The sequence below is a fragment of the Orbicella franksi genome, chromosome 7 (assembly GCF_964199315.1).
Source record: "Orbicella franksi chromosome 7, jaOrbFran1.1, whole genome shotgun sequence".
In the NCBI taxonomy this organism is placed as follows: Eukaryota; Metazoa; Cnidaria; class Anthozoa; order Scleractinia; family Merulinidae; genus Orbicella; species Orbicella franksi.
Window position 1 is genome coordinate 6853140 of NC_138151.1, and position 24561 is coordinate 6877700.

Sequence of the window (24561 nt, forward strand, 5' to 3'; positions counted from 1 at the left end):
AGAAACAAACACGACCCGTGAACATTGGCTGTATATGAACAAACGTGTTTGCCTTTAGTTCCGTCTCGTCTGCTCCAGTGTACTTTCTGCGTCAGTTCTCGTCAAACACACATGGCGGTACGGAAGTAACAAATACTTGTGGGAAAAGTGTTTCCCAAAGAGTTTCCAGCTTTTAGGCTGATAACACAATTTGCCAACCTTCTGGTCGATACAAATGAAAAGACGATCAAGCCTCCGTCTTGATCAACACTTCTCAAACTCATTAATAATTCATCAAGTTTAAACAAAGGAAATCATGACCGTGACGGTGTTTGGATATCTGATCTTAATTAACATAGATTTTTACGATTTTAATTCTCCGTTTTCTCCTTAGTTTTAGTCTCGATTGAGAAGATATATCAAACACTCAAGACAGTGTTTGACCACATTTCCAAACACCTCGAAGTTCGTCAAAAATACTCCGCTGCGCGTCGTATTTTCAACTCCCTTCTCGGAGTTTGGAAATGTGGTCAAACACGGTCTTTCGTGTTTGATATATTACTTCAAAGGGCATCTAGATTCATTCAGCTTAAAATAACGAAACTGGATAAAAACTGAATCCTTGTCTGAACCAAGTAAATTGCCTGTTAACAAAACTGGTACTTTGTTTCTTTCAGCAGCGGGTTAAATTTTATAGATGCCTTTTGTATTTTGTTCGAGCCACTTCAAGGCAAATGTGCGAAGTATGAAATAGGAATTGCTTACTAGTCGCTGTTATTTTTAGCAAGGGGTTACACAGTTTCGAGATTCATTCTCTGAATCAGGTTGCAGATTAGTAATAGTAATTGGGCCGAGTGGAGTACAATCCAGGGTGTAATATTTTCGTTTCGACTCATTTTCATGTGTTAATTAGCAATTACGAGTCAAATTCGTTATATTTTTACCTCGCCTTATCACGACATGGTGTGAAAAATGTATTGTTCAACTGTATTTACTTGAAAAACCAGCCCTTGTCCTCAAGCAGAAAACAACATTTTTAGAGGCACATTGGTCGTATGGCCTGATTATTTATTTAGGTGTGAAATTTATACATTTGGTTTGCCTATCGTTCTTAGAACACACTGGTACTTCTAATGTGGACAATGTTTGAAACAAGTGCGAATAACTTAGTACTGAGGTATCAGAACAGTTAGTGCCCATAGCATTTAGTGTTCAAGGCTATTTCTTCAAAAGGGTGGACAATGCTCTCCCCCAGATTAATCGCTATCCATTGGATAAGTGTTGCAAAAATAAACTACGTTATCCACTGGATAGTTATTTATTCGGCATTTTATCAATCTTGATCACATGTACAAAATCAGATAAAAGAGTTCTTAGTTGTTTAACTGCCATTGTGTAGTGACTGACTTCAGCACTTGTTCTTAAACGAGCTGCACTGTACAGCGCGGCGCGGCACGACTATGGCGGGAAATAACCACGAGAGGAGACGGAGGCGCTGTACTTATGGCGGGAAAAGGCTTAAAGTTGTGGAGCGCGGCACAAGTATGGCGGGAAATAGCCCCGGGAAAGAGCTTGAAGTTGTGGAACGAGGCACGTGTATGGCGGGAATAAACTGAAAGCTACAGCGGACGCAGTACATTCTGACCGGAAAAACGGGATGCTGTGAAGGACGCAGCTCATTACGGCTGGGAATAGCCAGACGTTTTGATGGAAGTGACACACGTGGCAAAGAAAGCGTTTATAGGCTTCGTAATATAACGCCGACTAGACAAGTCTTCCAGGCTTCTGATTGGCTATTATCCCTCCACGTCATGAGATAAACATCGTTATCTTGTGACCTTGGGCATGATGCATACTTGAACTGGTGAGCACAGGTTTATAACGCCGTCGACAAGATTGTCTTTAGAGCTTTTGATTTGCTTTATCCCCTGTGAGTCTTCATCTGTGGTGTTAGCTGTATGTGAAGCAAGCTGAAGGACACCTCCCTCGTCCACATCAGGGGTGTACTTGAGCACCAAGGATACTTCAATTAAACCTGGTTCTGGAATCAGAAATGAAAATGCATTAGAGACAAGGTCACATTAATTTTGACCGTTCTGTTACATATGCTTTTTGGTTTGTCACGCAACACATTTTGGTGCAACGATCTATCACCGCTACGATGAAAATTGCATACAAACTGGTCATAGGTTTGAAGAAAAAAAGACCATATTAAGTAATATTGCAACATAAAAGAAAACACAAAACAAAAACATCAAATATGATCTCCGACTGAATGAATCTGTTCAGAAGCTCATTACATGACCCTGATCTGTTATTTATTCCCAACCAGTACCCTCACTTCCAAATTCACCAACCTGGAATAAGTTATCGGGAAGCGAGAATGGAGGTAGAATTTGAAAATCAACGGTTCTTAGATTTCAAGCTTCTCGTCAGTCAAGGCTGCGCATGCACATCGCCCTGCTACAGCCCCCTTAAAATGAGGCAAGCATTGGCGGATCCAGTTGTGTTCAGAGGGGAAGGAAGAGACGAAAATAGGCGCATTGTTTTAATAGGGTTTCTTTTAGGGGGATGGGTGGCTGAAGCAAAAAGGGGTAGCGAACCCGGGGGGTGGGGGAGGGTGTGGCAGTTTACCTGACCATCCAGAATGTGACAAGATAACTGTGGTGACAAGCCGCTGCTTCAGTGGAGAAATAACATGGAGATCATCTCGCTTGGGAATAAACCACCGACACCTCATATCAGGAAACACAACCTGTCAACATAAACGGACACTGTGATCAAGACGGTTCAAAACGGTTTCAACAGTTCTGAGTGGTAAAGCCCAGTTTTCTGCATTACGTACTGTGCTTTGTTAATGTGAACGAAAACGTTACAAGACTTTAATTTTAAGGTTGTTACCCTAGCAACGTGGAGGCGCAGTGGACTCATGGTTAGCGCGCTCAGCTTTCGAGCCCTGGCCGGGGACATTGTGTTGTGTTCTTGGGCAAGACACTTTACTCTCACAGTACCTCTCTCTACCCAGGTGTATAAATGGGTACCGGCGAATTTAATTCTGGGGGTAGCACTGTGATGGATTAGCATGGAGTAGAAATACTCCTAGTCTTTTCATGCTACAAAAAACGGAAATAAGCACCGGTCTGACGGGCCACTTGGCTCGTATCCAGACTTCCCTTGTAATAAGTGTCCCAACGAAATTCCCTTATTGTGAGGCAAGTTGCGCCAAAAATGTCTAACGTAACAACGTCTCTAATACACTCACCTGCACTCGGACATTGGTTGCATCTGCCACGTTCTCCAATACAGCTTCAACATTGATGCCCAGCGTAAGACCAGCAGAGAAACACAGGGGATTATCCGAACCTCCACGAGGCTCATTCAGGACTGCGCAAGCCTGACGCAGACTGCCTGTCAACTCCAATGATGGAACTTCATGGGAAAGCATGATGGACTGAACGAAATCTACAACACCCGAAGGATTAGTAATGTTCGACTCAAAGAAACTGGGAAACGAAACCACTTCGGCACAGAATGCATCCGTGTTAATGTTCTCCGTGTTTATGAAGTGGGAAAAGGTTTTTATTCTGGTCAAAAACGATTCCCACACTTGAAGCATGGAGTTCAAGTTTTTGTCGTTAGCGCGGCTGTATCTCTGCGAAACGAGGATCTGTAACGCATGCGCAATGAGCCTCAGCTGTCGAAGTAAAAATGTTTGCTGCGAGCTCAGGCCGGTGAAGGTATGTTCTACTCGGTAGGAGGTCGAGAGGATATTCTCGACAAGAGATTTCAAACCGGAGCCTTGATGGGTGCAAAGGGCCGCTGGGATGGTCCATATCTTGTCGTTTTGAGCCTGAAGAATCATCAGCTTGCATTGAAGGTAGAGCGAAAGACATTCTGCGTTGGCGCAAAGATGCGAATCAATGCTCTTGACATGCCGCAGGTCTTGGATAGCTGTTTTTAGAGCTTGCTGTGCGTTTGATGGGCTTCGTGACTTCACACATTGAACTCTCATTTGGATGCTTTCAAAAAAGCTCTTTGCACTTTGTGACCCTGAAAAAAAAAAATAAATAAATAGATGTATAAATATAATATAAAAAGGGGGATTTGGCACTCTATGTTTAAAAAAGGAGGAAACAAAAAGAAATAAGGGAAGGAAAGACGAAAACAAACAAAAATAAATAAAAGACATTCTGATGCGAGCGCGGTTTCCAAGTGACTGTCCACGAAAAACCAACACCAAAGTGATTACTCTGACCAGTCACAAAGGAGACAGACAATGCACTGAGCACATAAAAACTAAACAAAAATTAATTATTTCAAAAATTAAGAGCAGTTTATAATCGAGTGTCGCCGACAGGAAACCCAGACCAAAGTAATTACTTTGACCAATCAACACACGGAACACACACAATCCACGGGAACAAATCAAAACTTGAACCAAATAAATGTAGCTGGCGCCAAGCGGGGGAAAACGTGTAAGAGCGATTGGAGATTGGTTTTGATTTTACCTCCGATTGAATGAGAAACAGTCACGAGATTTTTTAAGCCAATCGCTTGGCGTAATACTGCTGAACCAAGTTTAAGGTTACGCCAAGAGAACACGAAGGTTAAGAGAGTGAATCTCCCATAAACGCCTCATTCCCAAGGTAATCCCTTTCAAGTTATTTTAGACATGGTACCCAGTTCTTCGGCGAATAATGCTACCACGCACGTGCGTGGACGTTTTCCTGGAGGATAAAATGCGTGTAAAGTCGATTGGGCTGTCCACGTGACCAAAATATCCGCGTCCGGCCTCCTGAGACTTCCTTAACCTGGAGTGATCCAAACATAACTTGACGAATTAGGAATGAGGCCTGTAGTGAGAATTTGCTCTTTTACTCTATATCCTCTCTTGGTTATACCCTTTCCTTACCTTCTTCTTCAGTCTTTTTATGATCCAGCTCAATAACGCCTTTCTCGATATCAAGATGCGGGACGAGGTCGGGTTGGCTGTCCCGTAAGTACGCGTAATGTCGATTGGTGTGATCCGGGAACATGGCCAGCATGGTGGGACTCTTGGCCGTGGCATTAAACACGAGAATTAAAATGGCGACGTACGCCGGGTCATCAATGGACGGCTCAGGAGTGGCAAAAAATGGGTGAGTCGACAGAAGCTCGGGTACAAGGGAAGAAGCCAGGTGTTGGTGCTTTTCACCCAGAAACTTGGCACACCTGAGAGTTTAAGAAAGAGTTAAAAAAAAAAAAAAAACACAAACCCATTGCAAACACATTTGAGTTCTGGGATCAGGTGCGGAAATCAGATTAGATCAAAAAGTTGCACTATAAGAATCAAATGATGGGTTATTACGAGAAATGTAGCCACGTTTGTGAGGTATTGGTTGAAAAATTGACAGACTTTTAGATAATGAAAATTCATTCTTATCCTGGTTATCCAATGCTTGTAAACGCTTTTAGTTGTTTGGAACATAACTGATATTTTTTACAACAAAAAATCCGGGAAAATGGTACCCTCTAAGTAAAAAAAATTGATGGTATTTTCATCTTCTTGCAGTTTTCTCAAGACCTGCGGTACCATTTGCAAACAAAGGCATTTACCCCACTCAAGCAACGGAACGAAAAACAAAGGCAGAAGCGGGGTTGGGAAAAGACGAGAGGAGTCTGGGGAGACAAGGGTCTCGCGTCTCTCTCTCTCTCCAGTCCTCTCTCTTATATCCCATTTGTGCTGCCGCCATTGCTCGTTTCCACACAAACGAACAAACAAAATTTAATTCGCTCCTAAAAATGAAGAGCGCTCTTTACCTCCATATAGACGATCTGTCCTGAGGGTATTTTGATAAGTTGCCCAATAAGGCGTGAATAGCGGCGTGCAGACACGCTCTGGTGGCGAACACACAGTGGCATAACAGCTCCCGGACCGCCTCTCTTGTGTCCCCTGAGAAATCCTCCAGTACCCCTAGCAGTGTCTCCAGCTGATCTTCACGCAGCTGAATGTGCTCGCTGATTTTACGCAGACTGTTAATGGCACTCAGCCGCACGCTCTCAATCTCGTCGTTCATCATGTCAGCCAAGAAGTCTAACGAGAGAACAGCGAAAGGCGAATTCTGATAGGCCAATTCACAGAGCGAATCCACTGCTGCAGAACGCACCTCTAGGAACTCATCCTCTAAGCCGTGGACGAACGCCCCGCAGGCACCGCTACTCATCAGGCTGACGTCTTCAGGGTCCACTTCAGGTTCAGGGGTACCGTCACCCCAGGTTCGTCCTGTGCTCCAACCTCCGCCATCGTTGCCACCTGACGCGTGAATCTCTCGGCGTTTCTCGTGCTCCGTTTTTCTCCTCTGAAGAGCAGGAAAAAAAACATACAACTGATTATTTTCCATCAAGAATTATTTGTACCAGTTTACTGCTGGACTTCGCTAATAAAATGCCTAGTTACTGTATCGGTCTTTAATTACCGTATTTATTCGAATAAGCGCCCAACCTCGAATTAGCGCCCATCCTAAAGGCAGTAAAAGTTAATAAGCGTCCAGCCTCGAATAATAAAATAAATAAAAATAAAAATACGTCTCATTTCTTTTGAGTAACCTTTGTTTACCCTTGGCAGTGTTTAAAGCACATAGGCTAATGGGGACGAGCAAACAAATTGAAGCAAATAATTCAAATTGAAACCAGTTGGCTATTTACAAGCATGGCCAAAAATTCGAACCTGGGGCTACATGAAACAAATCCAGTTAGAGGTGAGATCGGAACTCGAACCCGAGACTGCTGAATCACAAGTCTGACGCACTGACCACTTGGCCACGCTGCCTCCTTAACAACTTGCCTTCAGATGAGACATAAGCTTCTTGTCCAATGTCTGCTCCAGAAACTTCGGACTGACAAGATGGAGTGAGCCTAGAAGCCCTGTGGCCTCTCTGCGCACGTTCATAGACAAGTCATTGACCATGTGGCAGATCTTGATAAAAGCATCGTCCACAAGCCGGACGTCATCTGATGTTGGTAATTTAACAACCCTACGACAGAGCAGTAAACTCACGATCAAAATCACGGTCAGTAAACTCAAAATCAGTAAACAGTGAACTCATGATCAAAATCTTCACGTCGACAATGGCACATCTAAAACATTAACCCGAAACATATTCATTCTCAAGCTGCCTTAATACATCGGCTTCTCTGTATTCTGATTGGCTGTATTTTCTACAGCATGGTACAAACAGCTCTCTCCACACACCCTGACTATAGCACCCTCACTGTCAACTGATATCTGGTTTTGGCATTTATCTCTGGGTACAAGTGCTGTTAAAAAAAATGACCAACTGAAGAGACTTTGTGCACTTATTGAAGTCTACTAGCTTTTCTTTGACTGCATTTGCTGTGGACCTCAATTTGCTATTCAGTGAAACCAGAAATGAGTTTTGACTAACCGCTCTGGGTTTGCTTGACTTAACACCCAAACCAACTTGATGGCTGCCAGTCGCACATCTTCATAGTCATCATCCAATGCCAGCGATGCCTGATCATAAACTGTCATGTCTAGCTTCTGACCTCTCGCATGCAGTGTGAGCTACAATGAGATATTTAAAGGAGCTCAGTCACAGTATTTTAAGTTATTCTGGCCATGTACAGAATTACTGTACCTTTAAATTGAAGGAAATTGAAAATAGCAGTTTACTTAGATACGAAAAACACCAAATAAATAACATTAAACCATAAAGGAACAAGGATGGTTAGGGGTGGAGAAGATAAACATGGATTGCAAATGACAAAATTGAACAATTTAGCCTAAACTTTTCAAGACGCACAAACTATCATGAAACTACTATAAGTCAGTCATATTGTTTTGATACAGACACAGAAAGCACAGAAACTGATGTTGTTTTTCATTTCTTCAAGTTAAATAACACATAAAATGAAGAGGAGAGAAAAGCAATGCAAAGCAAGAGAAGTAAACAAAACAAAAAATATTGAAGCTGGACAGGAATACAGGCACTCTCGGGATGTCCACCGCATGAAATAATAATCATGCTACTTTTTGCTTAAACTTGTAATTCACTGGCTTGAAGTATTAATATTGTTTGCAATACATAGTTCATACAAGATATGACTGAGAAGACTTATTTAAACTAGCATTCTGTCTAGCAAGTTTTCTTTTCCAATTCAGTGGAATGAACTGATTCACCAATATCACTCAGTCTAACTGGAAAATGAAACCACCTTTAATAACATAAAATAAAATAAAAATCTGTTTTTCACTCACCAGAGCTTGCAAAGCACTTGTCCGTACTCTTGGGTCACTGTCCTCTGAGAAGCTTGCCAACAAGCTTTGCACCCCTCCTCGTGAACCCGGCTCTATGCTCATTGATGAACCCTCTGATCCCTGAGTAAGATGACCAATCAAGCAAAGACACTGGCCACGCACAGAGGAGTGGGGGTCTTTGAGATGCTTCAAGACAAAAATAAAAGAAATGTTTAATGACTGGCGGTGCAACAAATGAACAATAACCTAGTTGTACTGACAGGGGTTGGGGGGGGGGGGGGGAGCATGGTGGCTTAATGGTTAGATTGTTGGACCCCAGGGTACTGACTGAGATTACTGTCTTAGTTGTCAGAACATGACACTTTTCTCTTACAATGCCTCTGCATCCAGGAGTATAAATGGCTACAATTGAACTGTTAGCCAGGGCAACTGGACAAGAACCTGGCAGGGAGATGGGGTTGCTTAATACTATGGAATCTGGTACAAACTCTACTAATGAGGACAACTTTCAATTAGTCCTGAGGGCAGACTCCACCTTGTCTTTACTTATCCTGAAGATCAGTTCATACTTGCAAAACAAACACTTGAAAGCACATCGAAGCAAGTGCACCATAGGGAAAAATAAGAACCCTTAATAGGAACTTGTGTACCATAAATTCTCCAAATAGGGGTGGGTTGGGGGCACTGATGTTGTTGTACTACACTTAGTGTTCAAAGGTTCAAATAATTTTCAAAAGTTCAACAGTACATACCTGTGTAGCAATCTTCTCAATTTGGTGAACAATCTTTGCCTAATGAGAGAAAGCGAAAAGACAGACTTTTCTTAAATTTTTGTCTCCTATGAATTATACAGGTAAGCAAAGTTAACTGTGATGTAAATGTAGTGAAGACTTGAAATTAAACTTAAAAATAAATTGTTATTTATTATATAATGTATATAAAAGCTTACCTCATCATTACAAAGTCTGCCAAGTAGCAAAAGAGTATGAAATATCTGAGCAGACACTTTGTGAGATTCTGAAAAGAAACAAATAAAAGCTTCATGTCATTAATTTTTAAAGGATTATGGAAACAAGAGCTAGTTGGGGTTGTTCCCAAGGATGTGCTGTGGAATAATATTGTGTTTGAGCCATTTTGCTGAATATACTTGGTACAATTGCATTTTGCACAAGGCAGTAAACAACCTGGTTCCCAGGGTCCTCTCTCTTCCTCCCTCGAGAAAGTACCCTGGTTGTGGCTGGTCACATGTCTGCTAGATTTTTCCAGATTCCAGAAAAATGATTGGAGGGAGGGGCAGGACAGTTAAAGTTTGTCTCCACTGAGCTCACCTACTGAGCCCAGTAGGGAGTGGGATTTGTAACCTCGGCCGAACTCACAGCGAAGGCATTGACACATTCGATATTGGAGTTCAATGCATACATAAAGGTTAGCCCTGCATTTGGCTGAATTTTCCCATCGATAGTTGGATGGTCTTTGGAATTTGTGGTGGTGAAAATAATTGACAAAGAACTTGGAAATGACGACCACAACAATAAATGAACCGCGCGGTGAATTTAATTTCATTTTTCATTCGGCAAAATCACAACGTAGGTATTTAATCATTCGTTTAGAATTAAATACGTTGTTTGTTCGCCTACAAAGGTAGTTTTGAATTTCATTGCATTACTCCCATCGACAGTTTGACAGTCATTCCATTCTCTTGCGGCGAAAACAAATTACGAAGAACTTGACATCAACAACGACTGAGTGCTGAATACTAACAACTTGATTAAGCAGCTTATATTTTTCGTTCAGCAAAATCACAACGGAGACATTGATGCCTTCGTGTAGAGTTTGATACGTCCAGTGTTGGGCCAAGAGACTAGCTTTGAATTTGATTGAATTCATCCAATCAACAGTTTGACGGTCATTCGGTTCCCTTGCTGTGAGAAATTCTGTGAAGAACTTGACACCAGAGACATCAAACGTGCGTTTGCAAAATCCAATGGCTTTCGTTTTAAAACTGTTTTAGCAGTAAGTCCAATTTTCGGCCAAGAAACTAGCTTCTCATATAGCTGAATGCATCCCGTCGATAATTTGACGGTTACTTAAGAGGCGCCCTCTGTAATTTTCAACTATGGCCATTTGGACCAGAAAAAATCAAATTCCTCAAACTTTCTCAGATGAATGGTCTAGATAAGTGATTCACAAAAATATAACTTTCAGTTCAATTCGATTCGTATTTTAGCGCTGGGGTCACCATCTTGGTTTTGCCCCTCTGAGAGGGCTTTCAGCGGCCATTTTAGGGCACATTTTTAACAATTTACCATACAAAGAAAACGATCAAAATCCGGGTAAAAACCCTTTATTTGAGACAAGCAAATGTTTCTTGTTACATTGAGAGGCTGTTTTGGCAATTTGATCATCACCTGATTTTTCTACAGAATTTTAAATTTCTTCCCTTTCGGACTACTCATGAAGCGCCATAAAAAAAGCGAAGTTTAAAGGAAAATATCGCCAAAAGTACATCACTTGAGATCCCAAAACTACCCTCCACTTAAAGACCAATGTCTCACCTGTAAAAACATGCAATAAAATTTTGGGGCAGTTAAAACTGTAAAATGTTAGAAGAAGAAGTTTAAGCTGTGCTTTTGTCAACAGAGACCGCCGTCCTAATTAGCATAATAATGTGAAAATAACGATGCACAGAGAAAAAAAATGATATATTCCACTTATCTCGCGACATGTCAATAACTGGATGTTCCACAATGCCTCATGTTATATTTCCAGTATGTTTCAGCCACATTTTCGGAGATTAGTGTACGAAATCACTCTCAGACATCGCCACGGTTAAGCAGATTTCAACTCTCCGAAGCCCGCTTCATAACATCTATCAATATTATTTGTCTTTCGCCTCATAAGCCGCCGTTTACAAGAAGTTTAACAATTTGCTGAGATCCTAACTGACCCAGAAGTCTGTTAGCAGCCTTTAAAATCCTCCTCTTAATCGAGGATTCTCATCAAGAACTCGTTTAAGTTCAGTTCTGTTTTGATCTGTTGTGCACCCGCCATTTTTCCACAGATTGCGTTACATTTGACAAATGCACATTCCAACGGGTAGGGGTAGGGTGGGTAGGAAGTGAAAATGTAACCGACATTAAAGCCATTTTACGCATTTCTGTGGCTAAACTAGTAACTGGCTTTCCCAGAATGATTTGAACATGAGCTTCTGCTTGCAGGTATTTTCTAGGTTATTTTTGCAGGGTAGGTGGGGAGGGGGGGAGGGTGGGGGGGTCGTGTATTAAAAAAAAAAAAGAAAAGAAAAAAGAAAACGATCGACAGTATCAAGTCAAAAGATTATGATCTGTGTATCTTGACCAGTTTTATCAGTTCATCAGTGAGGCCCTATTAGGGGTTTTCAGGATACTGGATATTTGGGTAAAAAATTAATAGGATGCAAAAAATTTAGAGGAAAAATTAATGCAGTAGAGCATGTTTAGATCAGATAAAGCGGGACAGTTGTGTCTTTCGCTGCGAAAGTGCCATCAAATTTTGCAAAAGACAACAGACTGACGAATAGTGCGCAGGAAGTAATGATAAGCGATGTTTTATTGAAACTTCTTACATTTTCTTAGCCGTTTCACTTTTGCATCAGAAAAGAAAATGCTCAGAAAATTACTGAAGGGCAGTTAAGGACGGTACCTTCTTTTTTAGGCATGGTTTAAACGCCAGGCGCGCGCTTGGGTTGGAACTAGTGACGTAATTAACTACCCTACCAAGCGTGCGACTTAAAAAAAATCCTATTGTGGCCAAAACAAATTTCGCACTAAAATTACGAGCCTGTATTAAAACCGGGATTACCAGAAAAACAGAATATCGCTAAGCACAAACTGTGAACGGCTTCCAGCTGAAAAACTAGCTTTTATCGTATCCGTAGAAAAAATCATGCTGAAATTCAACTGTAGATGCGCGCGCAAAACAACTGTGAGAGACGTCAATGTTTAACTTACTTGGAAAGTAACAGGAAAAAAAGGAACGGACAACGACAAAGTTTTCGAAAGGATGAAACAACTCATTTAACTTTTAACAAAGGGGTGATTACAGCTACATTTTATGGTATGAATTGGAAGTGGCAAGCCTATTCGACAATACATTAGTTTTTGGCTGTGAGGAATAGTTATGTAGACTGTATTTTGGCTAAGCCAGAGGAGTGCTGTTGAGACGATTCTGTTATTAAATACATATCAAAAGTGGTTTTTATGTTACCACTTACCACGTAGTTTAAAGATGTTTTTTAATATGTTTAGTTTTCTGCATGTAAAGGCGAACCTTAGGAGAATCTGTGAAGAAATATCTTTACCTTTTTTTCAGAAAAATGCTACCGTCAGCAGTAGCTAATTATCTCGGAAGAATTAATGACTACCCCCAGTTTTCTTTGTGGATTCTAATAACCCTGGATAAGATCTACTTTTTCCACGTTTTCTTAATCTGGCGGAAACACGTTTGTATTTTGTAGGCACCATTCATTATGAGCCTGAGGCACCCCATAGCCGCTAATGTCGTTCAGTTCTGTGATGGAGCACAGCTGCATGTCTGCACAAGACTAGTTTTCAACCCTATGCAGGGCGCTTTAAAATACCCGCATCTATCAAGCGAAGCACTAATGTTGACGCTTAGCTTTTTAAAGACATTATAGATGCGTTTAAGGCACACAAGTTGACTGAGTCATAAGCAATTGGATGAGTTAACTGACACTTGTCAAAAATATCTGCAGCTTGATTCTCAGCGGTTGTTGTGTCTTCTTGCAGGACCTTCTCCTGTCTGTTTCTAAGCTTTGAAATCATTCTCGAGAGGAAGGATTAAACGTGGCAAGGAGTCAGGAACTCATCACAGGTGAACCGCCTAATTCTGGCCTCATCTTTTGAGCGCCTCATCTTTTGTGCTACAGTAATTGCTTCTACTTTTATGGCCGTTTCCTGACCCGAGAAAAACTTTTCTTGCGCACTGCTTGTCAGTCTGTTGCCTTTCACAGCATTTGATGGCATTTCGGGCAGCGAAAGACACAAGTATAATGCTGAACAAAAAAAACACAAGGAAGGGGCTTTTTATTGGAGTTGTATCCGTATTCTATTTGTAATAAATGAAAATTCTCGTCAAAAACTAATGGCTGTCAATGAGATTAGGATAGTTGTTTACAAATATAGTGTGGAATGTTGTGCCTCGATCTCTTTGCAGACACAAAGGTTGCCATGTAAGAAATTTGTGTTAAACGGTACAGAATTCGGGACACATTTCATTCTCTGTTTATTTCTCCAGCCCCGTCTTTATCTATCTATTCAGTGTAACAAGTGTGGGCTTCCGTCGAGATTACTAACATGGAGCTGCGTTACCTAACCTTAAAACCCCTAAAATCTGATACAAAACTTTCATATTCCACCGTGATATAAGTACTAAGAGTCCAGAATAAATGCTTAAAGCAGTTGACATACATTTTTTTTACCTAAATCAGAGCTGACCATTGTTGAGGCCCCATAGTGGGAGGGAGGACGGGGGGGAGGGGGGTGTTGGTGCATCCCTTATCCTGTTAATTTTTGTCCTAAATATCTTGTATCCTGTTAAATCCAGCTCAACGATTTCCTACTCAATTAATGTCCTGTTTTATCTGATCTAAACATGCTCTACCCCATTAATATTTCCCCTAAATTTCTTGCATCCTATTAACTTTTTACCCAAATATCCAGTATCCTGAAAACCCCTAATAGGGCCTCACTGATGAACTGATAAAGCTGATCAAGATACACAGATCATAATCTTTTCACCTGATACTGTCTATCATTTTCTTTTTTCTTTTTGCTTTAATACACGACCCCCCCCCCCCCCCCCCACACCTACCCTACAAAAATAACCTAGAAAATACCTGCAAGCAGAAGCTCATGTTCAAATCATTCTGGGAAAGCCAGTTACTAGTTTAGCCACAGAAATGCGTAAAATGGCTTTAATGTCGGTTACATTTTCACTTCCCACCCACCCTACCCCTACCCGTTGGAATGTGCATTTGTCAAATGTAACGCAATCTGTGGAATAATGGCGGGTGCATAACAGATCAAAACAGAACTGAACTTAAACGAGTTCTTGATGAGAATCCTCGATTAAGAGGAGGATTTTAAAAGCTGCTAACAGACTTCTGGGTCAGTTAGGATCTCAGCAAATTGTTAAACTTCTTGTAAACGGCGGCTTATGAGGCGAAAGACAAATAATATTGATAGATGTTATGAAGCGGGCTTCGGAGAGTTGAAATCTGCTTAACCGTGGCGATGTCTGAGAGTGATTTCGTACACTAATCTCCGAAAATGTGGCTGAAACATACTGGAAATATAACATGAGGCATTGTGGAACATCCAGTTATTGACATGTCGCGAGATAAGTGGAATATATCATTTTTTTTCTCTGTGCATCGTTATTTTCACGTTATTATGCTAATTAGGACGGCGGTCTCTGTTGACAAAAGCACAGCTTAAACTTCTTCTTCTAACATTTTACAGTTTTAACTGCCCCAAAATTTTATTGCATGTTTTTACAGGTGAGACATTGGTCTTTAAGTGGAGGGTAGTTTTGGGATCTCAAGTGATGTACTTTTGGCGATATTTTCCTTTAAACTTCGCTTTTTTTATGGCGCTTCATGAGTAGTCCGAAAGGGAAGAAATTTAAAATTCTGTAGAAAAATCAGGTGATGATCAAATTGCCAAAACAGCCTCTCAATGTAACAAGAAACATTTGTTTGTCTCGAATAAAGGGTTTTTACCCGGATTTAGATCGTTTTCTTTGTATGGTAAATTGTTAAAAATGTGCCCTAAAATGGCCGCTGAAAGTCCTCTCAGAGGGGCAAAACCAAGATGGTGGCCCCAGCACTAAAATACGAATCGAATTGAACTGAAAGTTATATTTTTGTGAATCACTTATCTAGACCATTCATCTGAGAAAGTTTGAGGAATTTGATTTTTTCTGGTCCAAATGGCCAAAGTTGAAAATTACAGAGGGCACCTCTTAATTCCTTTGCTGTGAAAAACTGATTAAACTAATCCGAAGCAGGTTGTTGACAGTTTTTAAAAAAAGCACTGAAAAATAAGCAAAGTTCCCTCTCAATTAGCATCTCATACTCATAGAAGTTCAGATCATAGCGACGAAGCATTGGTCAGGCAGGATCTCTGACACTAAACAACTTGCTTCACTTTCAAATAAATAATGTCTGTATAGCAGCGCAACATTTACCTCCCTAGACAGTGTTAACTAAATTTAAGTTGAGGGCCCACCCTCTGTGTGGCTTTGGTTGGCATACATAGACATGTGACCAGCCGCAACCAGGGTACTTTCTCGAGGGAGGAAGAGGGAGGACCCTGGGAACGAGGTTGGGCAGTAAAAACTAACGATAAAATGTTGCAAGATTTTGGCTCCCTTATGACGCCATCATCAAGGAATGAATAAATGAGAGCTAGTTCAAAAGATGTAAGACCTGTAGATTTACATAAATGAAGTTAAGTTAGACAAACAGGTCTACATGTCTTACCACTATTGAACTCGCTCTCATTTATTCATTCCTTGATAATGGCATCATGAGGGAGCCAAAATGTCGGAACATTATATCATTAATTTTTACTTGCTTGTGCATTTCAGAAGCATTAGCAATACAAATTTCATTAATTTTTACATGTTTATAATCCGTCGAATATTTTCGCTCACACATATCAGTCATGACATGTTTTGACCAATGGCGTGCAAGTGAAAATATTCAGTGAAAATACCTAAGTGATATTCCCCAATTTTCAAAACTATGCATGTTGCAAAAAACATCTGAATGATAATAAACACAATAGTCTCCAACTGACTTTAAAAAACGCTAGGACATTAATTTTATCCCTGGACATTATCTGTTCCCTGAAGCTCACAGTTTTCCTCAAGCTTTGTTCTCAAAAAACTGTTCATTTCTCCTAACTGATCTGTCCACAAACAAACATCTGAGCATATTTTTGCCCAAACCTCCCTAAATGAGATTTCCTGATGGGAGTACGAAAGACATTTCTGAGGGGTTGCTCTGTAAACGTCATTTATTAGTTTATTATAATGATTTCATTTCTGATGGGGTTTGAGACTAGTGAGACAATCTCAGATAGTGCAGAGCGCAATTGATAGCTCTGATACAGTAGTCCCATAAGTACTCACCCCTGCTCGGTTCACTTCCGGTTTGTGTCTACCTTGGTAGTCTGCTACGGCTTTTCCCCTTTGCAGTGTGTATGTTTCAAGGTTGTATTTTCATTCAAGGCCCAAACATTATGCACAAATTAATTACTACTGGTGCTTTAAGTTGATTTTCGTTCATTTTAAATTCAACAATACGCTGAAGCAGCAAACGTGACAATTTAGCCCTTCACGCCAACTTTGTAACTTGATACTTTTGTTTTCCTCGCAGAGCCATGTAATATGAAACCCCTGTTTTCTCCAAAACATACGGAAGATGTCCTTGTCTTTTGGAGATAAATGAAAGAAAGTTAAATATCTGATGTAGTGATGAAGAAACGGAACAGAGACGATGTTTTACTAAAAATGCAAATTTTTACCGATGAACAAGAACTAATTTAATTATCAGATAGTCACGAAATACCACTTTCTTTTTCTGTTGCCACCTTTGTTGTTAACAATGAAACAATTCAAAATTAACACACAACGATATTGATGGCTGAGAAGCTTTACAACGAAAAGTATTGAAGATAAACAGCGCTACTTGGCCGATATGAATGAGTCTCCTCAAAGACTGATTAAATTAATTTGAACTTTCATTAGGTGCCACGGCGTCTGCAGCAATATTTGAGCATTTTCCTGGTTTCTTTTGTTACAAATTTACAATTTGCAGAGTATTAAAGCCACTAACTTGAGAACTTTTTGGTCTCTCTTACAGACACAATTAAGGCAAGAAATAAACAAGTCGCTAAGGAGAAGCAATATATTTGAACCCTGACAAGCACACTATTGTAGATTGAAAACAGCAGAGGATATTTGTTGAACCGACCTGTTTGTAATTCTAAAAGCTACGCAGCCACAGTAACATTTCACTTTTGCAATAAAAAGGGACAATTGGCGCTACCTGAAAAATAACTGCCGTCCTTGGTCACATGACACGATATATAAAATACTGCGTGTAAAGATAGTGTATAACACTAACAATGCTAGAACGCATGCGTCTTACATGTTGAGCTCTACCATAAGGAAAACCACTCAACATTTGTGCGTGATTCCGTATGCAATGTATCCTTCACCTAATATAGAAGCCACGAACCCTAACTAATCTACGCATGCGTTTAGGGCAAATTAGTTTTGTTCTAAGGAGAATGGTACCACAAGGAGAGCAAGGGGTTACCTGAAACAAATATGTAGCTTTGCGATGTTCAAAGTTAAGCGACGGCGATGGAATGTGTTTTACGTAGAGTACACATGTACCTTTCCCACCCTACTCCCACTACTTCCTTGCCTCCAGACTAATTAATTAATTGAAATTAATTAATTAAACAAACATTAAAGTTTACACCTTAGCGCCATAGTGCCATAGTGCCATAGTGCCATAGTGCCTTAGTTCCTTAGCGGCAGGCAACCCCCATAACCATCCCAATAGTGCACTCTGCACTAAAAAGCTGGCTTTATCACAAGAGGGTAAAACATGGTTTTTTTTTCTGAGGAAACATTGTGTTGGTGCGTTGATCTGTTTTCTTAGGGGTTGATTATACCTCTTCAGAAGCACAATGTACGTCAGAACTGGGCCTAAGTTATCAAACTGCATGGTGATATTCAACCAACAACTTGATAAAACAAATATTTTTTTCAATTGAAAACTTAGCCCCCAACTCTAATAATTAGAGGAGACAGCTGAAATGCAACCTTGGAAATTAAAGTTCATACCCTTATTCAATAAAAATTAATCCAACGATGTCTATAACATTGATAATCTGAAATACCAAAGCACGAGACAAATAATGTTACCTATATTCCTGCTTTCCCGGTCCGCATTCAAAAGCTTGATCAGGTCCTCAGCAATCGCGTGAATATTGACTCCAGGAAATTTTGCCACGCTTCCAAGCAATGAAACAACTTTCACTCGAACTACAGCGTCTTTTGTCTCGTAAAACCGTTCCCACAAAGTCCTGATGACGAACTCAGCCACTTCTAACGACTCCAAAGGGAGCTCTTTTTCGAGATCAACAAGAGTTTGAAGGATTTCCTGTTGTGTTGAATATTGAGATAGTTCAAATGCGAGCCTTTTCGAAGCTTCAAGAGACTGTCGACTCCGTTTCAGTTTTAACACGGGTTGGGTGCCATAGTCTAGAGTCTCCAAAGGTTTTTCCTCCACAACAGTGGTTGAATAGTCCGGATTAGTCCTCTTCATGATTTCTGATAGGATCACGAAGAATACCCAGGTAAAGCAATGTGAAAACAAGAGCATAAACACTACCCTTCGCCCACTTTGGCCGCCATAATGGTGTTTTTCCGCGGCCTCGTTCTGGTGCTGCCGATGTAGCGATGATGTGATGTGGGAACTGGGAAGGAAAAAGGTTTTTGGAGCGGGGAGGGGGACGGGCGATGGCTCTCAGGGTGAAGAGTTTTTTTGGCTTGATTTTTTGGGTCTCTTGGTAGTAAAAATACCTTATCTGTCCTTCAGTGCAGTGATATTTTTTTCCCCGAGTTACTCGCTTGAGTGATTTTATTTCTGTGCGATACTATTTCTGTCTGTTTTTCGAACTTTTTTTGTATTCCCACTTTTGCGACTGCTCGGTCCCGAATTGGCGGACCATATTTTTTTTTTAGGGAAGAGTCAGTGTTGGGGTTTGGGCAATTTCCAAAACAAAATTCCTGCACAGCAAAAACTGCCGGAAAAGAAATTGTTCAAGGGGAGCCATGGGGTTTGACTTTAAAAGAAATTCTTACACAGCCCATTGCCCACCAATGCACAACCTAACTGAATTACCCAGAAAATTTCCCAGTCGGTCCCAAACCAAGATACTAACGTATGGCGCAAAATTTCCCTCATTTCACGTGACCTGGAAAAATCGAGCTAGCTGTCAATTTACTCTCTTCGCTACAATCATTTGTCATATTGTGTAATTTTTGTCCTATCATTTCACTCACTGAGCGAGCTGTCAGTGGAAATACGGGTATTCCCTAATTAGGCCTAAATGGAGATTTGACAGAGATATGTGTTTCGGGTTCCGTTCATCTGCAACCCGCTTACAACGCGGGTAATAATCTGATAATTGTCATAGTTCAACATTGGGTGTCTTAACAGAGATTAATGGTGTGTTCGTTTGAGTCGATCTGGATCAGTATCAATGATACAAGCTCACCGAGATCCTGTTGTATCGAAGCCCGGAGCAGGGTGGGGGGAGGTTCTTCCTTGTATGGGATATATAGGTATGTGCGGCCCCAAGGGGTATGCCTTTTTTTAGCCGTTTTTGTCATAAATAGAGTAGGGAAAATTACAGATTTTGGTCTTAAATAGGGAAAAGGTTTTGGGAAGCGGGTCGCACACCCCCGCCCAATTTTTCTGGAAGTACCCAACCGGGCATCGAAGAATGGGTAGCTGGAGATTTCACACACAAGTGAGTTCGCACCCACATCAACTCGACTAGTGATCAATTCAAGTGCTTAATATATTTTCTTTTTGTCTTTCTCTTACCGAGCAAAAAAGACAATCTTGCGCTCGTAATGAAACAAAATCACACAAAACATTTTTATTTCTCGTTCTTTAATTTAATGAAGGTGAAGGCGAACTCTAAATAGAAAGTATATAATGAGTTCAGGGGTGCGAACTCAATTGGGTGCGAAACAACCAGCAGAAGAAACCGATGAATCCTCTTTGGGGAAGGATGGCGAGAACTTAATTATCGCCAAACTTGAATATGCAAAGTTCATAATTTCCAGTTGGTTTGGATCCCATTGAAATTTTACAAAATCGCATTCATTGACTTTTTATTAAATAAATCAAGAAAATTTTGTTTGCATTTTCTTGGCAAACATTTCTGCACAAAAGGAGTGCTTTGTTGACATAGTTCTGTACACTTTTTTGTTATTCTTGCCACGTGTTGGCTTATGAGCAAACTGAAGTCCGTGATTCCTGAACAATGCTGTGGTTGTACAAATAAAGTATTTCAGATCCTAAAATAAGGTTCCTCTCATTCTTCGACCCATTCCCCTGTCATAAACCACGTTGAACTTGTTGATGAACTAAAGAAAAGAACAAAGCAACATTAAATAAGTCTTCAAATATAATTTAAATCTTTGGTAACACTAGTTTGAAAACATAATCCGAATTTCAAAAAAATAATAATAATAATAATAATAAAAATTGGACTAGTTTCCAACTTTTTGTCATTCATTTGGTTTCATGTTCAGATCCAAAGGTGTTAGTTAGAAAGCTTATCAAAAGCGCGCCATTGCTTTTTATATGTCGTATTTCTGGCATAAAAGTATAATGTACCTCAGTTTACAGACTTGCGGCAGTATTGTAAAAAGATTCCTACAACTCACGAGGAGCTATAAATATCGACATGTCTATCCAAAATTGCCTTTATCTTTTTTTTAGGACCTTGGAGTCCCCAAACCTCCGTCACAGAACCTAGTTTAGATTGAATTCCAAAGAACAGAGATCATATTAGCTAGAGATCGGCATACCTCATTTAAACTGTTGGCGCCCTTTGTTATGGTGGATAGGTAGCACATCAGCATAACATCATTACATTGCTGTCAAAATAATTACAAGATTAAATTTAAATTTATAGCAGAGTATCTGGAGTACACGAAGTAATCTTTTTAGCACAAGAACAAAACTTACATTGTAAAAGTCCTCACGGAAAACATCAGTCTTCATAACTGGAAGCCTCTGAATCAGACTCAAGGCATCACGCATTATCTCGTGGTTGCAAGGGACTTCCCCTAGATAGATCAAGACAAAAAAGAAGTTACTAAATAACATTTCCTCTGTTTCGTTTATCTATGTTTTTCAATTGATCAAACTGATCAGACCAGAGGAAACGAACCAACTACTGAGTAGAATGACTGTCAGTCTTTGACCCTCGGCATTTGCAGAAATCTGCTTATGCTAATGAAAGAGCAGAAAACCATTTTGTCAAAACGGAATTTCTTTCCAATTGCTCCAGTCCCCCCACCCCTCCCATCCCTCACAGTTAGGTTCCCTGTAAATTCTCCTAGTGGTAAGGAGATTTCAGCCCAAATTCTAACATTTTTGGCTCAATAGAATGTATAACGCTCTTTTTAACAATTTCAAGGCAATCTGTTCAAGTGGAGACTTTCACTTTGAGCAAATCTTGCCAAAAAAAAATTAAAAGAATTCTCACCACTTTTCACAGCTTTAGCATACTCCAAAATCATCTTGACCCTGGAATGAAGCATCTTTATTGCATTGTACTGAGCAAGGAGATGTTCTGACACTGTAACCCAGAGAGCAAAGAGAAAAAATCAGTCACATTGTAACTTCAGGTTCTGTAATTGAATTTGCAGCGCTACAAGATTTACGTGACATTCTGCTGTACCTAGTGTTGCATTTTTTGTTGCTTACAAAAGACTACACTGTATAAAGAGCCTAAGGCTGCATGTGCACATAATAGAGGTGTCTACTTAGGGAAGATTAAGAAATGTTGCCTTGGTACATTGCTGGGACTACAACAAGTGTCTGCTTATGGGAAATACCTTTTAGCAGAGGTTCAATTTTGGAATAAAAACTTTGATAATTATCGTCAGACAAGAACCTTCTATTGAATATGGTATCCAAAATTGGCAGTTGGATTTTTAGCTCACATTCTTAAGTGCATGGTTAATAGAATTATCATTTCAGTCTGAATTTAACTAGTCATGAACACCTGTTGAGCCATCAATTGTCCCTGTATTTGATAATCTAGCCACATGATCGACTCCAATTCTTTCAGCCTCTTCTGTCGCTAAGGTGTAATGCGTCTCTACAAATAACATCCGTGCCTGCAATTTACAGTAGAATATGTATATTTCATGAGATAGAGATGTCTGCAGTTTTTAAACATTGGATTAAGATGGTTAAAAATACAGGCTTCTGTTCACTTCAGCTGAACTCAGCATTTTTTTTTTGTAGATAATTTAAATATTGGCAAATATCATAGTTTTAGTACATCCTATGATAGCAGTACAATCATGTTAGTACTAGATGTCAGAATTTGGTGAAACAAAGAGAATATTTCCATTCCTGAGTTTAGATTTTCTTTATTTTCATCATCTGTTTGCTTAAAGAGAAGAAAAAATATTAAGAAATAAGTTTTCTTTGCCATGTAATGCCTGTTGGGCTGTAGATGCCAAGAAAAGGATTTTCAAAATTATGATACTTTTTGTGACTTTTTTTAGCCCATTGAGCTGTGTAACTATAAAAATAAAATCTTACCGCTCCATCGACAATGTCAATCACAGACTCATATAAACTGATTGGCAACTGAAATGAGAAATATTAATATATACAATTCTAATACGGTAATTATTTCACATGAATTTATAAGGTCAAGTTCAAAACAGAGAAAAAGAGTGTTTTCAAAGGATTCATGTACCACTCATTGATCATTTTTAGATTATGTATATAAAAAAAATTAACCTACATCATTTGTCTTGGCCAGGGGATTGAGTTTCAAAAATAATGGACTTTCATTTATCTCGCACATCTGAGGAGACAGAAATCATTCTATAAGACTGTTTTATACACTGAAAAAAGCATCTTAAGTTTCAATATGAAGTATATGGTAAATTACTGCAAAAGACATCAAGTAAAGATATATTTATTTCAAAAAAGCCATGAAATAGCCACTTAACAAAATGGTTTTATATTAAAGAGCAGTTTTCAGTTGAGTGTCAAAAGACAGTAATCAGGCAATTAATTTAGTTTTGGTAAACTCTGTTTTTACTACGGTTTGAGATTGGCTGAGTAGTATAATTAGTGAGTACTTGGCTTGGTTTTGATTTTACCACATTCAATTGAAAACTGCTCTAAACTATTTACTCACTATACATATTTTGAGTTAAACTAGCTTTCATAGGAGACAGAAGAAAAACCTTGGTCTTCGAGAATATTTTTTAACAGTGGTTTTACTTAGATACATGGTGTTAAGGCTAAAATATGTCAGGCAATCCACCACTCTGGAACACTAATGTTGCGGGTTCTATTCACCTGTTTGTGTACTCTAATATCATTTTCAGTAGGTCCTGATCCAGTCGTGTACCAGCCAAGAAAATCCAAATTTTTGAACACCTGATGAACTAGAAAATGTTGCCACTCATGGTAAGAACACAAAAAATGTTAACAATAGTTCTGTTAACTTTATCTCTGCTAACATGATGGATTGCCAGCAAACAACACCAGCCCCATGAACAATATGCTATACCAAGGCTCGAAATAAAAATCTTGAATCCAAGTTTGCCCTTTGGACAAGCTGCTCTCAAATTTTGCTTTCCCTGGGAGTGTTTTGGGTTACTTTCTTTTATTTAGTTGGCAGATGACTTGCTTGAGCCCTTGCCCATCAGGAAAGTGAGAATGAAAAGTTATTTGCCCAGCAGGAAAATTCTACTTGTCACAGATGACCAGACAGCACTTTCTTTGATCCCTGTATACTACCTGAAGTCTGTGTTAGAGCTTAGCAGCCCATCAGGCTTATCTCTAGTTTCTGAAGCATTGAAATGACAAGGAGTATTTGCACTTCCTATTAGATGGGATGTTAGTCCACCATAGGGTTACCCCCCCCCCCCCCCTCTAGCATTAAATTTGCTGGTACCCATTTATACACCTAGCTATAGAGAAGCGGTGTAAGCGTAAAGTATCCTGTCCAAGAACTAAACACAATGTCCCCAGCTAGGGCTTGAACTCAGACAACTTGATCCAGGGTCTAGCACCCTCACCACTGGGCCTTCCAAGTTCATGTGCTGTGGCAGGTGATTATCCATTTCCCTGCCCACATTACAGAACGTATTAGATGATTAAAAGTTTACTTGAGTGCAACATGTGATAAATTTTATTTTGGTCTTATATTAAAACCTTTCAAACCAAAATCGGCAAACAAGCTGAAATAAAATTCCTAGAAAGTTAAATGGCTCATTGCTGGACCCTAAAAAGTGTTGTCTTGTGCCAGGCACAAAATGCCACTTTCACCACCCTTATAACAACTAAAATGAGACTCTATTCCAATTAATTCTCTTTGGTGCTGAATTTTGTTTCAAGATTAAGTCAACCTGCACCTTGTGCCAGACTTATGCCGTTGATAGTTCCTTCTCTAGAATAGGAC

At 39.9% G+C, this 24561-nt stretch overlaps 2 protein-coding genes across 2 annotated transcripts in view; both read right to left on the reverse strand.

The window, feature by feature from the left end:
* Positions 1-3: 3 nt before the first annotated feature.
* LOC145491631 (integrator complex subunit 4-like) lies at positions 4-19028 on the reverse strand. The gene is made up of 11 exons (XM_081470843.1): positions 18242-19028; positions 9186-9253; positions 8989-9027; positions 8237-8422; positions 7404-7543; positions 6803-6992; positions 5779-6317; positions 4892-5190; positions 3242-4029; positions 2614-2734; positions 4-2020 (listed from the first exon to the last, which is right to left on the reverse strand). Exons 1-11 carry the CDS (start codon positions 18699-18701, stop codon positions 1806-1808), a joined length of 3045 nt encoding a protein of 1014 aa, XP_081326969.1. The 5' UTR covers positions 18702-19028; the 3' UTR covers positions 4-1805.
* A 384-nt stretch (positions 19029-19412) lies between these two features.
* LOC145491629 (COP9 signalosome complex subunit 6-like) overlaps positions 19413-24561 on the reverse strand; it is a 7690-nt gene continuing 2541 nt past the window's right edge. Inside the window, exons 3-10 of the mRNA XM_081470840.1 lie at positions 23454-23542; positions 22888-22950; positions 22680-22727; positions 22132-22246; positions 21610-21702; positions 21087-21187; positions 20927-20995; positions 19413-20479 (exon numbers count right to left, since the gene is read on the reverse strand). Coding sequence (XP_081326966.1) covers positions 20411-20479; positions 20927-20995; positions 21087-21187; positions 21610-21702; positions 22132-22246; positions 22680-22727; positions 22888-22950; positions 23454-23542 — 647 coding nt within the window. The 3' untranslated portion in view covers positions 19413-20410. The remainder of the gene's footprint in view (positions 20480-20926; positions 20996-21086; positions 21188-21609; positions 21703-22131; positions 22247-22679; positions 22728-22887; positions 22951-23453; positions 23543-24561) is intronic.